At 37.1% G+C, this 16,569-nt stretch overlaps 1 protein-coding gene across 1 annotated transcript in view; it reads left to right on the forward strand.

Annotated features, from left to right (window-relative positions):
- Positions 1 to 16,569, forward strand: part of NDC1 (NDC1 transmembrane nucleoporin) — a 108,746-nt gene that overhangs the window by 38,094 nt on the left and 54,083 nt on the right. The window contains exons 6-14 of the mRNA XM_012639341.1: positions 835 to 966; positions 1,800 to 1,892; positions 3,572 to 3,653; positions 5,558 to 5,713; positions 7,973 to 8,218; positions 8,319 to 8,434; positions 10,932 to 10,982; positions 13,114 to 13,177; positions 14,199 to 14,299. Coding sequence (XP_012494795.1) covers positions 835 to 966; positions 1,800 to 1,892; positions 3,572 to 3,653; positions 5,558 to 5,713; positions 7,973 to 8,218; positions 8,319 to 8,434; positions 10,932 to 10,982; positions 13,114 to 13,177; positions 14,199 to 14,299 — 1,041 coding nt within the window. The remainder of the gene's footprint in view (positions 1 to 834; positions 967 to 1,799; positions 1,893 to 3,571; positions 3,654 to 5,557; positions 5,714 to 7,972; positions 8,219 to 8,318; positions 8,435 to 10,931; positions 10,983 to 13,113; positions 13,178 to 14,198; positions 14,300 to 16,569) is intronic.

The following is a 16,569-nucleotide window of genomic DNA, read 5'->3' on the forward strand; positions in this document are numbered from 1 at the left end:
GTAATTGTTTACTTAAGAAGTTAAAAATAACATTATCATTTATTGTCCTCTCCAACCCCCCAGTGAATGTCAAACACTATGCCAGGCACTCCTAACATAAGCCATTTCAAATCTTTTAATGGCCCTAAAGGGAAGAATGAAGAGATTATGCCACTATTACACGGATAAGGAAACGGGGTAGGATAGGTCCAATGATTTACCTAATTACAACACTTATAAATGGCAAAGTCAGAAGTTCAAATCCTGGTTTTCACAATGGCTAGTTGTAGAAGTATAATGACTTTGTTAATTGATATATTCACAGTTTCAGTAAGATGGCAGCATTAACTTTATTTAGCATCCTAACCGAGTTTCTTACATTGTTTTAACAGTAAAGATCATTATTTTAGTGGCATGTGCTTTTAAACCACTATGAAACTGTGGTTATAGGGTATACGAATAAAGCTGAAATGTGGTCCAGGAGAGGTACTAGTCATGTTTAATGGTTTTTAAATGTTAAACTACAAAGCAACAATAATGAACTTTCACCCAACCTCTAGTAGTTAGGCTCATAGGCTTGACTCATTCTTTCTCTGTAGTAAACAGTAGTGAAGATTTGGAACACAAGCAACTGTAGTGCCAGGTAGGTCTGCACTTCCCTCAAGCCTCCCTTATGTATGTCATAAGAAGGTATTCGGGAAAGAACTCTGTAAGGGTACAAAAGGAGAGGTGTCTATCAACATTATTATTTAGAGATAGGATTTATTTGTTTCTCAGTGTAGAGTTCCAAGTCTGTGAAATGCTTAGATTGTTTTTCCTATAGGATTAAATAGCAATTTCTGCTTTTATAGGCAGTTTCACAGGCCTCTCGACACTGTGCGTGGCCTTTTGAATCTCTCATTACTCTACCATGTCTGGCTGTGTGGTGTCTTTCTCCTGACAACTTGGTACATGTCATGGATACTCTTCAAAATCTTTGCCACAGAGGTTAGTATTGAGTTTTTTGTTAATACTTTTTTGTTTTGGAGTACACAAATTGATTTTTAGTAGAGCACTAATCAGCATGCTAAACCCAAAGCCATTTCAATAAATTGGTTTTTAGTCTCTTCTTCTGAGACTTCATTAGGGGTGTATCTTTTATAACTATCATTTACTTTATATTTTTTTCTGAGAAACAGTGTCGATGTTCACTTAATTTTTAGAAATTGAACTGAATGGACTGCCACTATGCTTTATTTACAGCCTAGTTCTTTTCTGGAGGCCTCCATTTCTTTACTGCATATATACTAAATGGACCTAAATTTTAATTTTATGTGCCATTGACATAGCTAGCATTAAAATATTAAAATATATGGCAAGAAAATATTTGTTTTTTGAAGGAAAGTTTTAACATTTATATTGAAGATATGATTTTGAAAATTGAGGTATCTTCTGGAACATTCCCACAAAAATCTCTTAAGTGAATGAGAATTCCTTTTTTTTAATCATCCAAGTGTTTGTCTTAGAAAATGAGTGTTTCTGTTTTATTTTATCCTGTAGGTTTCTATTCTTCAGTGGCTTCAGAGAATCTTTGTTTCTGAAACTGATTTCTATTATTTGAAGTTAGAGTCTAATAAAATTGGGACAATAACATTTTTAAAAATGGTGGGTTTAGGATTGTATAACTTTAATGTAACCTGTTTTTGTAGGAAGCATTAAAGATGTTAATTTGGTTGTATTGTCTCCTTTTATAATAAATTTCAATTAGTGCTTACTGACTGAATGTGACATGATCATGAAAATAATCATTTTCAGTCTTTATATTTGATTATATTTGATAGGCTCATGTGTTCCCTGTTCAGCCACCATTTGCAGAAGAGTCAGAGGAGTCCCTCCCAAAAGTTTTAAATAGCAATCCTCCCCTCATCATAAAGGTACCAGAACTGTGCATTTTCCATCTTTACGCAGTCATGTCTAACTTACTTTACAGAGTGGACTTAATATTTAGCATGTTTAGGTATTTAGATATGTTTTTTGAGAACCTAGAATATCCTAGTATGAGAATTGTAAAAACCATCTACTTGTTAATGCTGTTTATTTTTTCAGTATTCATTCCAAGTGACTAAAATACAAGTGCATAGTGCAGTGTATGTGTATGAGTACAAGCTAGCTATATATTCAGAAAAGGTATAAAAATATTTCCAAGCATTAAATATAATGATATCCAACTATCTGTTATTATAATGTATTAGCTTTTCACAAACTATGGTAGCTAAATAAAACATTTTTGACTTTTTAATCACCAGATCAAGACATATTTTTACTCACGTAGTATTTGTAGGCTTTTATGATCAAAGGTAGTGCTTGGTTAGGTGTAGACATTTAGTGAACTCTCTTGAAATATGAATCACTGAGTCGGGCGTAGTGGTACACACCTGTAGTCTCAGTTACTCTGGAGGCTGAGGCAGGAGGATCGCTTGAGCCCAGGAGTTCAAGACTAGCCTGGACAATATACTGAGACCCTGTGTCAAAAACAAAACAAAAACAAAAACACTGATAATAACCCTAAAAGAAATTATTATCAAAAGAATTTTAAGAAGTTACATTAAGTTTACAAATCAAGCTAAGTGAACATAAATTGTTGTGGTACAAATTGCAATTTGAAATTTTATAGTAGATCTGCAGTATGTGTGGTCCTGTTAAAAGGTCATAGTGTATAGTACTTTTAAAAGACCTGAAAGGAAATAGTTAAAACCTAGAGTTTTGATCACACTCTAGAGAAGTTATAAATAAATAAGAAAACTGAGGCTCTAATTATCTTTAAATATCAATTATGACTAATTTATTAAACTTAAAAATATCAGTTACTCATTTGGTTACTTACCAAATATTTATTTATTGGAAAAATGTCAGTCTCTGCTAGTTGCTTAGGGTAGAATAATGGACAAGACATAACACAGCCTAATGGAAAATGCAGACACCCAAAATAACTAAAATTTACTATGGCAAGTGCAGTGAGACCACTTATTCTGCTAGGAACCAACACAAAAAAGCTTCACAGAAGGATGATCTCTTGAAGGATGAATAAAGAGGTTTGCCAGTAGAAAAAAATGAAGATTTTCAGTAAAAAAAAGAACAATAGCTGTTGTGTGTTTACTATGTGCTTGGCACTGCTTTTGGATGTGGTAGCAAGCAAGACATTTTTGTCCTTGGGGGCCTCACAAGTTGGTGGGCGGAATCAGATAATACGTAAGTAGGTAATTACAGTACATTATGTTAAATGCTTGTTGAGAGCTGTGTGAGTCTATGTTTGTTTGAGGGAGGCCAGGGAAAGTTCCAGGAGGAAGTGATGTTTAAGTTTCCCACCACAGAGGTAGGAAATAATACAGAGAGTTCTGTAGTTCCTTGTAGCTAGAGCTGCCAGTAGGTAGGGAGGATAGAAACAGGAACATTCTGGAAATCTATAAAGGAAGGTTGTGGTTCGGAAATATTATTTCTTTCATGAAAAAATCCAACTAATTTCCCTGTGGATATATAATGATAAGCCCAATTTGTAAGTAAGGTTTTGTGTAGCGGTTAAAAAATTAAATAATGTGTATTTTTTTCTTTTTAGTATTTAGCCTTGCAGGACCTGATGTTGCTTTCTCAATATTCTCCTTCACGAAGACAAGAAGTTTTTAGCCTTAGTCAACCAGGTATTGCTGAAAGTAATAGACCTGATTTAGGCATGTGTGTGTCAAAAGTGCTCCACTTAAAGATTTTGGTGACAGAGGTGTATTTAATGAATTATCACACCTCAGTGGGTCCATTAAATGAAGTACTGACTTAAATTTTATACAACTTAAGTGTTTGCATTGCTGTGGGTAGGATTTATGTCACCAGGAAAAGTTAAATGTTTATTTCCCTCAGCTCCCTCATTCTCTTAATCTGAATTATACAGTAGGTTGACAGTTTTAGAGCAGAAAAATCACAGCTTAAGAATCTTAAAAGTTTTAATGCTACAAGGAATTTTAAAAAACAGGTGGTCTAGCCAGGTGTGGTGGTTCATGCCTGTAGCTCAGCAACTTGGGGGCTGAGGAGGATCTCTTGAGCCCAGGAGTTCTCCACCAGCCTAGGCAATAAAATGAGACCTATCTCAAAAAAAAAAAAAAAAAAAAAATCAGGTGGTCTAATTCCTCCATGGAAGATACAAGTCTTATAGAGTGGCTTAAATAAAGTTGTCAGAATTGGAGTAAGAGAAACACTTCTCTCCTGTTTCTTGCCAAGCTATTCAAGACTGACTTTGCCAGTGCTCTGCCTTGTTCCTAGAGGGAACACAGTCCAGCCCCAGCCAGGTGGGAAACAGAGAACCTGGATAGCTTTTCATCTCCTTTCTAATCAGCTCTTTATTATTTCGTCAAACTTGCCAGTTCCCAGACTGTAAAATAAACCTTCTGTGGTTAAATGTTATATGGAAATGAAACCCAGTTATATAAAAATATAATTGAGTGGAGCCACTCTCTTTTTAGTAGCATGAGAGATCCAGAGCTGATACTATGGAAAATTAACTATAACAATATTTTTCTACCAGTTTTGGGTTAACTTAGGAATTCTCTGTACATTAAATATTTTTACCAGAGATTCAAGTAAACGGTAAAAAGGTGGCATGTGCTCTGCCAGAGAACGTGCATTCTAGGGCATATTAAAATTTAATTGCACTGTTACACAGTTCTCAGTGGTCCTGAGTTACAGCAGTATAAAACATCCTGAGGCCTATTGAGGGAGTACTTTGTGTGTGTGTGTGTGTGTGTGTGTGTGTGTATGTGTGTGTGTTTGCAGGTTAAGTGATATTCCTCTTGATGTGTAAAAGGGGGAAATATTTAAGGAGAGACCTAAGTGAAGAGGGAATGATTATTTGGCACACAGGATAAGGAAACCAGTTCTTAGTGGACTACTCTGCTATTCTTAACACACAACGAAGCATGCTTTATTTTTGCATAACTCTAGGAGACAAAGATTTTAGAAAATTAAAAATGATGATGAGAATTTTTAAAGGCATGAGGAATCACAGTTGTTAAAGTTAAATAATAAGATAGCAGATCTTTAAACTTTCCATGTATAGAGTATGATCATTATTAATGAGTTACTCTTATAATACCAGCAGGGACTGTTATATATATGAAAATGTAAGAAAGCACAGTGAGTCAGACACAACAGTTTAGAGGTTGCTAGGGACCATGGGGTATATCTCATTGGACACCCCAGTATTCATTGTCTTAGTTTGTTGTTCACAGTCTTAGCAGTCTGTTCAGTATTGCCAGTGAAGTAACTCTGGTCTTTCTCACTCAAACTATGACCTAGTCTTTGGTTTTAGTGACCAATTTGAGAGGTTTTTAAAATAGCAAGTTTTTGCTTATAGACTTTTGGGAAAGTTAATTCCTCCAAATATTTGTTGAACTGCTATGAATTAGATAGCATGAGTATAAATAGTAGCTTAGCTAGGAAAAGTGGGCCCTTATGCAAATTATAATGTAGAATTTCTTACTGATTTTTATCCCCCACTTTGCGAGGAGACTATAAGATTATCTATGTTTTAAACGCTGGTGTTTGGACCTCCTAGGGGGACATCCTCACAATTGGACAGCCATTTCAAGGGAGTGTTTGAATCTTTTAAATGATATGACTCAGAAACTGATTCTTTACCAAGAAGCTGCTGCTACGAATGGGAGAATGTCTTCATCTTGCCTAGTGGAACCTAAGAAAATGACCTCTCCAGGTAATTCCGAGCACTACTAAGAGAGGGGAAAGCATTTACATTTTATTTCCTAAGAAAGAAGACAGTAATCTAAGGGTACTTATATGAGACTAAAGTGTGCATTTTTAGGGCAAATTGATTCAACATATGGGATACTGTATTGAACCAAGAAAAAGAACTGGGTATCATTATAGATTGAAAAAATTAAGTCCAAAACATCACGTTGTCCACCATAAATGTATATAGTTTTTCACTGGTCAGTTAAAAAAAAAATTAAGTTCAGTGTGGTGGTAGTGTTAAAAATGATACCAAAATGATGGTCATGTACTTTAGCTTACTCTAGTACAAAGCCAGATGAATCATTACAGATAATATTGGATGCTGTTCTGGTTACAGTATACCAGAGACAAAACGTTGCGGGTCCATAGAAGAGCAACTGAAATGCTTGAGTAATTTGGGAGTGGGCTTCACACTCATTTCAAGAGAACCTGATACAATCTTCCATTTGAAAGACGAAAGCTGAGAGGATGAAGTATAAGTGGGGGAACCTGTGCTATTTCACCACTTCCCTTAAGTAGAAGATGCCTGTGAATGTAAGGCTGGCACGGACTTCATTTTCAGATGCCTTTTGGAGCCAGGCTTTTAATGAAAATGGATGAAACTGGCTAGGTGGGGACAGTGGTAAACCTGAGAGCACAGACTTCGTCTGAAGAGGGAAGCTGTGGGTTAGCTTTGCTCTATGGCTCCCATGTGGGAATTTGGACCCAGTATCTGAGCTTCTGGTCTTTTTTTAAAGAGAAGCCTGAAATCTAAAAAAAAAAAAAAAAATTGTGGTGGAATCTTCCTGTTTTTAAACATTGGCAACTAATATTGATATTTTAAAACTCAGTATGGGTCAAAGCAAAGTCATGTGTGGTTTTGAAGTGATTACTCTGGAAGAGTCATGGCCCAAAAACAAATAGATTACAAATGAAAAATGAGTTAAATAAGTTCATGAATGTCTTAAAAAATTTGAGAGTGTTTCAGATGTTGTCAGCTTTCAGATAAGCATTTATTTATTCAACAAATACTTATTGAATGCCTGCTACATATCAAACAATGTGCTAGAAGCCAGGGAATCACAGAGGAAAAAATATTCATGATATAAACCTTTTAGTGGAAGGCATACAAATAATGACAAGACAATAGAACTGCTAAAAGGACATCTGTCAAAAAGGAGTCTTCTGAATGGGTAAGATGATGTTTGATAAAGAAAGAAGGCCTTGTATGCTACCCAAAAAAAGTTAATTTTATCCCATAGGGCTATGGAGCCATTGGAGAATTTTGAATAGGCTAGTTAGATCAAATTAGCATGTTAGAAAGATCATTGTAATCCTGGGTTGGGTAGATCATGGGTCTGACCAAATATGGAGCATTCATTATTTTTAAATTTTCATCATATCCCATTGCTCAACCAAAATTTGCCTCTAATTTTGAGGAATAATTGCAAAACTCTTAAAAATTCCAGTCTTAATTTTAAAAATTTGATTCTTCAAAGATTTCTGATTTCCACTAACCTTTAAAACATCATGTAATGAAAATTTGGTACTTGGGATGTTTAATTTCTTACGGTGGTTTCGTTAGGAAGATAGAATCCCAATGCAATTTGTTTGTCTTTGTGCCTTGTGCTGGAGTGGCAGGAAAGATTCTTTTGTTTTTGTACAATAGGCTCTATAACTAAATTGATAGAGTTATAAGATGATTTTCAAAAATGCTGTTTACAGATCAGAGTTATAGATACCCTGGGAAAATTAGGCTTTGGTGTGACTTTTGTTAACTTGAAATAACTTTCGAGAAAATGAGATAAGGTCAGCACTTTTTTCCTTTACATGTTCACATTATAGATTTGTTCAGCCAAATGATAGTTACAATAGGAACATACACTAAAACTGGACAAGTTTTAATGTAATAGTTAAAATTGTTGCCATTTAAAAATAAAATGTCAATTGATGAATTCATTTAGAGAAACTGACCTTGAAGATGAAGATGTTCATGGAGGGGAAAAAAAAGAGAGGCTGCGCTAATCTGACAGAAAAAGATGTATAAAGCTCCTTGAGTGGTCATTGAATTGCCGCAGTAAAATGCAGTTTAGTTGAGAATGTAATGTAAAGTAAAATGGAAATAATCTACTGAGCTTGGGTAAAGGTGTTAAACAAGAAATGGAGATGTATAAAATTTGAGAACCTTCATGCTAGCCTGCTTGGATCAGGTTGCCCCTTCACTGGATCTGTTCTTTTACAGAAGAAACTACTTTTCAAACACCAAAATCCAGCCAGATGCTTCGGCCTTCCATGCCACCATTAGTTAAAACATCCTTATTTTCTTCAAAATTATCTACACCTGATGTTGCAAGTCCCCTTGGGACCCCATTTGGCTCTAGTGTAGTGAATCGGATGGCGGGAATTTTTGATGTAAACACCTGCTATGGGTCACCACAAAGTCCTCAGCTAATAAGAAGGGGGCCAAGATTGTGGACATCTGCGTCTGGTGAGGATTATTTATTTTCTAAAATTTGAAATGTTATAGTTGCATAGGATCAGACAGCCTAATTCTCACCTTACTGTTTTGTTTTGTTTTATTTAAATAGATCAGCAAATGAGTGAATTTTCTAATCCTTCTCCATCTACCTCTATTAGTGCCGAGGGTAAGACAGTGAGACAACCCAGTGTGATATATTCATGGATTCAGAATAAACGTGAACAGGTAGGGTGATGTGGTTATGGGATTTATGTGACATTGAGAGCATTAAGGATCTCACATTAGGAAGTCATCAGGAATAAATATGACCTTTTTTTTGATGCTTTGTGTATTAAATTGACTTACGTGAAATTGCCAATATTAGACTGATTGTGAGCTATACAAATTGCAACTTCATGTGGCTTGACCTGATACAACGTCTTTAATCTGTGAATTCTTCCATTTAAGAAATATTTGAGTTCTTTATGTATGCATGGTGCAGTTTTAGGCACTGAGGAAACAACAAACAAAATAAAATCCTTGCCCATATAGTGTTTACATGCTAGAGAAGGTAGATAGATGAGCAAGGAAATGTGTTATACTATTTTTCTTTGAGATATAAAATTCCATTAATTGTAACACTTATATGCTATTAAGAAAAAAAGTTGCTTTAAACTATGACATGCTGTTAACTAAGATGCATCCTGGTAGGTCATGTTCAAAATATGAAAAATATGCTTAAGAGGGAAGAAATTTACTATGTCTTAAGTGTTAATCTAGAAAAATAGAGCAAGTGAGAGAGACAAGAGTACCTGGGGAGGGAGTACCATTTTACGTGGAGTGATCAGGGAAAGTCTCACTGATAAGGTGATGATGAGAGACCTGAAGGGAGGACAGGGAGCAGCAGAATGCAAAGACCCTGGGCCAGTTGTGTGCTTGCCTGGTGTGAGGAACAACATGGACATCAGTGTGGCTGGAGCCGAATCAGGGAGAGGAGAGGGGGTGATGAAGTCACAGGGGTAACAGGCACCCAGGGCTCACTGGACCCATTAGCTGTGGTAAAGGCCGGCTTTTCCCTGAGTGAGACGGAAAGCCAATGTGATTTTGCCCACAAGAATGATATAATGTAACTTCCGTTTTGAAAGTGGAGTGGAAGCAGAGAGACAGTGTAAAGCTGTTGCAGTGATCTAGTGGGAGATGGTGATATCTGTGACCAGAATTTTGGTGGGGGTTGTAAGATGTGGTCAGAGTCTGGATATGCATTTTAAAGTATGTAATAGGGTTAGCTTATGGTTTGGTTGTGGTTTATAAGACAAAGAGTCAATATTGACTCTAAGGTTTTTGGCCCAAGGTTCTGGAATAATATAGTTGCAATTTATTGAGTTGCAATTTACTGATGATTCTGGAGGAGGAGATTTGATAGAGGTGAGGTGGCGAAATCCGGAGTTTGATTTTAGACTTGCCAACTTTAAGATACGTATTAGACAACCAAGCGAAAATACTGAGTAAGAAATTAGACATGTATCTGGGGTATAGGGGAAAGTTCTGGGCTAGAAATGTAAGTTTGGAAGTCATCGAATATAGGAAGTATTTAAAGCCATGATACTTCATGTAAACCCTCGAGGAGTGTAGATACAGAAGAAAAGAGATCCAAGAACTGGGGCCCTCCAGTGACTAACGGTCTGGGAGATGAGGAATAGCAAAGGAGACCGAGGAGTGGCCATTGGGCTGAGTAGAGAACTAAGAAAAGAAAGTGATTCAAGGAGAAGGAGGGAGTGTCAGATGCTGCCGATAGGTAGCATGGGATGCAAACTAAGAATTAGCTATTGAGCTAGAAATGTAGAGGTCACTAAGAGGTGTTGGGTGGAATAGTGGGGACAAAAGCCTGATTGGGATGGGTTCAGGAGAGATTGGGAGAGAACTTGAGACTATAAGAAAAGTCACATATTTCAAGGAATTTTGGTGTAAGTGGAGCAGAGAAATGGAGCAATAGCTGTGGGGAGTTGAGGGGTCAAGGAATGGTTTTTTTTTTTTTTAAGATGGGAGACAACTATAACATGTTTGCTGATGGAATGATCTATTAGTAGAGAGAGAATGGTTAAAGGCATTTTACAGACTTCAGGATCCTATATGGCTCTACATGCCGTAGGTAGTGCCACGCTGCCTGTTGTACAGCAGTTAGACACGTGCCTGCTACATCCCTCTGACTAGTTATATAGCTTTTGGGTGAGAGTATGGTGGTAGAGAATTCACTTTCAAGTCAGTTGTGTTAGCTTTCAGCGTGATATACTACTAAGAAAATTTTTTTCCCTGTGAATATCAACTAGTAGAGAACGATTTCATGTCTTGGATTTTCTTTTCCTGTGTAGGAAACATGTTCTTTTTTTTTTTTTTTGGTATTAAGAGGTTAAAGGGCAATTAGAGAATTGAGAAAGAATATGGTCTTAGAAAATAACACCAAAACCACTTAGAATTCCTTTTATTATGGCAGGGCTCTAATTTGGGGGTTAAATGTGTGTACGTGGTAATAGAGTTTAGGTTAGATGGCTCATCTTGGTTATCTATTTGTAGTACAAAGGTATTTACGTGGTTTATTGTAGGTTATTCTTTCTCCACAAGATGTGAGATGTTTCATTTTTTCATTCAAATTAGTGTCAGGAAGAACCTGAAAATGTGTAATATTATATTTGAATAGAATTTAAAATGTAAATGTTAAAGTTAACTCTCCTTTTTTCCAACTCAGATTAAGAATTTCTTGTCAAAACGGGTGCTGATAATGTATTTTTTCAGTAAGGTAAGAATATGTAGTCATAGCACTGGGCATGGGGAGAGGGGAAATGAAATGTAAAATGAAGTATCAGAGAGGATCTGACTTATAAATATTTTATAGCTTAATCCTAGCAAGCCAGGAAGCTTTGCATAGTGCTTCACTGAACCTCCATTTTAACAATAGTTGCCCTAGACACACATTTCACTTCACTGGCTTCTGAAGCTTGACCCTCTAGTTGACTCCTGAGACTCTTGGCTGTCAGCAGCTTTGTGCTAATATGCAATATGGACCCCTTCCTGCTGCCTGGATCTTCGCAAAGTGAGCAAATCCATGCCTATCTGATGCTTCATGGCTCATTGTTCTGCTAACATCTTTGTGACCAATTTTGTGTTCACAAGAGAGATCGCAGATGTTAAATTTGTGACAGATAAGAAGTTGTAATTCAGGCCACACATGAAATGACTTTCCAACATGTCCATTAGCTATTCCAGCTGCCACAGGAGAACAAATCTCAGTTGTAGAAGCTAAAGATTCATACCTGTTTTCACTGGCTACAGCTGTTGTTTGTTAATTAATCCTTTGATGAGCAAAACCTTTGCCCATATGTCATAGAAAAAATTTTTGTTTTTCCTTTTTAAATCTAGCCTCTCTCTGTAGGTATTGCAGTATTCGATAATATTGCATCCATTCAATTAATGCCTTCAAGTGAAAGTTTGCATCGGCATCCATTGCTCATTTTTGTTGTTTGGGAGTCATACTCTGGTAGGGAAAGAGATCTGGGCAACCCTGATTGATAACATAACAGAGTCATTTCAAGTTCTTCAAACTACTTTTTCACTGTGGTGGAAAGGAAGATCCATCCAACTAGGAATTACCTTTACCAAAAAGTAATCTATTAATACCTTGGGCCACCCAGTAGAGGAAGGTGCCTTATCTTCCCCCAAGAGGAAGAGGGGTTGTCTGAAGTTTTACTTCAGTGCTTGGTTTCAGAAGGAGGAAAAGAGAACTCACCTTAAATGTCTTATGTGTGCCATATTCTCTTTTCACTTAAGTTCTAACAACATTCCTGTGAGATATGTCTTTTTGTCCTCATTTTACAGATAAGGAAACCTGAGGCTCAGAGGGCCAAATAGCTAGTCTGAGGACACATAGCCAGGAAGTGGCAGAACAGATGCTGACCAGGGTCTCCTTTTTTCCTTGGAAGTGAATGGCTACTTTTGATTCAGTTTTGCAAGAGGATCTATTGTATGATAAGGAGTTGTAGACACTGCTATTTGATGTTGAGATAATTGAGAAATGTAACTTAATAAGCTTATTATGTTGTACTTAATAGGCTTCATTGGGTGCAGCACCAAAGCCAGAATTTGTTTAAATGGGGAATCGTTGCTCCACACTATTCCACAGTGGCTTATTAAGGTTTTGGTGATTTTTCTTTGGAGTAGGATTGGGAGGAGACAATTTAAGAGAGGTAGTAAGTATTTGGGCAGTTCTTTTTTTTGAGACAGAGTCTCACTGTGTTGCCCAGGCTAGAGTGCCGTGGCATCATCCTAGCTCACAGCAACCTCAAACTCCTGGGCTCAAGCGATCCTCCTGCCTCAGCCTCCCGAGTAGCTGGGACTACAGACATGCACCACCATGCCCGGCTAATTTTTTCTATAATATTTTTAGTTGTCTGATTAATTTCTTTCTAATTTTAGTAGAGACGGGGTCTCGCTCTTGCTCAGGCTGGTTTCGAACTCCTGAGCTCAAACAATCCGCCCGCCTTGGCCTCCCAGAGAGCTAGGATTACAGGCGTGAGCCACTGCGCCCGGCCTAGTTCTTTTGTTTTAAAAAGAGCTTTTATAACCATTCTCTTAAGTGATCTCTATATTAGTCCCCTGAGGTGGGTTGAGCATGTGTAACTCTTACTTTAAATGAGAAACTGAGGCACATAGAGATGTAGAGACTTGGCAAGAATCACATGGTAAGTTGATGGCAGAATGCTTTATTGTAGTAAATCAAAAATTACCAAGTTAAATGTAAGAATTTATTTCAGATTTTAATTCTTGAGAGGCAGCTGTCAGGTTTTTTTGTTACAGCCTACATATTTGATTAGATGAAATAATAGAGTTTTTACCCAAGGGAACTTACTTAAATGTTTTTGTTTTATTTATAGCACCCGGAGGCCTCCATTCAGGCTGTTTTTTCAGATGCCCAAATGCATATTTGGGCATTAGAAGGTAAGCAATCTCTGAATTGTAACTATGATTTTAATTATTAGTTAAATATTAAAGTATAATCCACAAAAGGTCAATTCTTGGCTTTGATCTTAATCTTTGGATTTTCAGATACATTTTATGTATCTCTGTTTTATATAGATCTTTTTTTTGAGATAGGATCTCTCTCTGTTGCCCTGGGTAGAGTGCAATGGCATCATCATAGCTCACTGCAGCCTCCAACTCCTGGGCTCAAGCAATCCTCCTGCCGCAGCCTCCTGAGTAGCTGGGACTACAGGCACATGCCACCATGCCCGGCTAATTTTTTCTATTTTTTGTAAAGGTGGGGTCTCACTTTTGCTCAGGCTATTCTCAAACTCCTGACCTCAAGTGATCCTCCTGCCTTGGCCTCCCAGAGTGCTAGGATGATAGGCATGAGCCACTGTGCCCGGCCTATAATAGATCATTTCTAAGAGATATTTGGGTATACTCTGATTTGGGCAAAATTTTTTCTTATAAATAAATAGGGAAATTGAGCCTGGGATTTTTTTCACTATCTTTCTCTATTCCAAAAAAAAAAAAGCAACATATAGATGTTTTTAACTTATACTAAATATTAAAACTTAGTTGTTAAAGAACTGTTTCTTTTCATCTTATAGTTACTGCCTTCTAGTGCTTAAATGACACTCAGAGAAGCCTTTCCTGACCATCCTCTGAAAAGTATCCTCCTCACAACTGTCACTCCACCCCGTTACCATGATTTTCTTTCTAGCACTTAGCACTACCCAACACAAAATTATTTAAAAGATAATATTCTTCAAAATAGAATGTAAAGCCAGGGACACTGTCATTTTATTTATGACAAATGGAGTCGAGCACCTTTTCTGTGCCATTCTGATCTTTTGCGCATTTTTGCATTTATTGACCCTCGTTATTTGTAGTTTTTTCTAATATTCAGAACATTAATCCTTCCTCAAATAGATGTATTACAAATAGATTTGCCTAATTTTGATTCATTTTTAACTTTTTTTTCTTTCCCCTTGAGGTCTGTCTCACTTAGTGGCAGCATCATTTACAGAAGACAGATTTGGAGTTGTTCAGACTACACTACCAGCTATCCTTAATACTTTGTTGACGCTGCAAGAGGTAAGCAGTCTGTGGTCTGTGGGTTGGGTAGAGGTAGAGGTCATCCCCTCCCATCTTCCCCCCTCCACACCCCTGGTTTTTCTGTTTGTTTCTTAATATATCACATGTGTTGAATGACAGACATGTTGAAAGTGAAAATAATGATACTACTATCACCCTCAGGAAATTACTATCTAAAAGACAGAGAATAAGAAGAGAAAACCTTTAATTTGCTTATAAAAATTTTATAGAAACAGAAAAATGAAAGTATACTAAACCTGTAGGATGTGCTTCTGGTATTAAACAGATTATTTAAGATATTGGAATTGTGCCCAGTGACATAAGTATGAATCCTTACACAATTTGTAGCTACTGAAAGTGTCTGTAATTAGATTACCCATGCACATATGTGCCCTATTGGCCAGAGGCTCAAGAGCTGAGGCCAGTGGATGCCCATCACCAGGCTGGATGGTTAGTTTTCACTAGCAGGTCTTTTTAGTCCTAGACTTAAAGATAGACAAAAAATAAAGTGTGTGTTTCTTGCTTTGCAGTAGGCTTCCTTTCCTAACTTCATGTTGGGTGATACATTTATACCACCTTATAATATTAGTTATGTGTCACTTGAAAAGTATAAACACTGACTGCTTGAGGCATTTAGAGATAGCAGCTGGGGACAGCAGTAGGCTTTCTGGAGGAGGGTGTTGAACTAGGCCTAAAGGATAATTGATGCTGCATCTTTTGGTATTGGGAAGCCATTTAAGATACGAAGAAAAAAATAAGCTTCATTATTCTTTTCTTCAAAATTCAATTCATTTTACCTTTTAGAAAGTCTTACCCATCAAAACCAGTGATTTTTTTTTTTTAATTTTAAGTACTTTTTGTGCTCACTTTTTCATGTATATTACTTGAGACAAGTATGTCCATATGGATAGTGTTATTATTTGTACTCTCCCAGCTACCTTTCTCTAAGGAAATAATTTCCTAGTATTTCCCCACAGCTTCCTAATATATGCCTTATTTAACCACACAATAGGGTAACCATGATTTGGGCATATCGTTGATGCTTATAACAGTTTGTTTTTTATCACTCTGGCAGTATAGTTTAAAATAAAATAACAGTAACAGTATAATACTTTTAGTCTACAGAGTGATTTTATATCATTATTTTACCTGATCCTTAAGACTATCTTGTGAAGTAAGCAAGATGGAGATACTTTAGCCCTTTTTTACAGATGAACGAGGCTCAGTAGTGCAGTGACTTACCTGAGGTCTCACACACAAGTCTAATAGGTTGCAGAGCTGGAACTTGAACCAGCTCTGAGCGCAGGGCAGTAGAAGTGTAGTACACCCAGGAAAAGCCTAAGATCCACATCTCTTATTCTTCCTGAACGTGTCTACCATCTTTTCCTGGTTTTTCCCCCTGCATGGCATTCTTTCTTCAGAGAGAATGGTTCTACACTTAGAAATGTGGCTTTCAAACTTTTTGGACCAGGATCTACAGTATGTTTACCTGAGACTGAGCATATATGTGTGTATGTGTATGTAAAGAAACAAAAGATTCCTGGAACAGTACTTACCTTTTACTCTGTGCAGTGCATTTTAATATTTTCTATTCTGTTTCATTAAAAAAAATGCTGGTTAACATTCACTGTGTTGATTTCATAAAGATCACACTGCCCTGAGGTATTCTGTACCAAAATTACTCTGTTCTGACTTCCCCTACCATCAAAACTCTTCTTCTTCATAGTTGCTGAGAAGGAAAGCAATCTATTTGATCATATTCATTTATACCTGTTGGTAGGAAGATAAGCATTACAGATTTTTCAGAAGGTCAGGCCCTGTCTTAGTCTGTTTTATGCTGCTATAACAGAATACTACAGATGAGGTAATTTATAACAAACAGAAATTTAGTTGGCTCACAGTCCTGGAGGCTGGGAAATCTGAGATTGAGGGGCTGCCTTTGGTGAGGGCCTTCTTGCTGTGTTATAACACGGTGGAAGGCATCACATGGATGAGAGAGAGCAAGAGATCCAACGCACAAACCTTTTTATAACTGCATTAATTCATTCACGAGAGTGGAGTCCTCCTTACCTAAACACTTCCCACTAGGCCTAACCTTGCAGCACTGTTTCACTGGGGATTAAGTTTCCAGCACTAGCTTTTTGGGAGGCAAATTAAAAAGCCTTAGCAGTCCGGGCGCAGTGGCTCATGCCTGTAATCCTAGCACTCTGGGAGGCCGAGGCGGGCGGATTGTTTGAGCTCAGGAGTTCGAAACCAGCCTGAGCAAGAGC

The sequence above is a fragment of the Propithecus coquereli genome, unplaced genomic scaffold, assembly GCF_000956105.1.
Source record: "Propithecus coquereli isolate 6110/MARCELLA unplaced genomic scaffold, Pcoq_1.0 Scaffold14, whole genome shotgun sequence".
In the NCBI taxonomy this organism is placed as follows: Eukaryota; Metazoa; Chordata; class Mammalia; order Primates; family Indriidae; genus Propithecus; species Propithecus coquereli.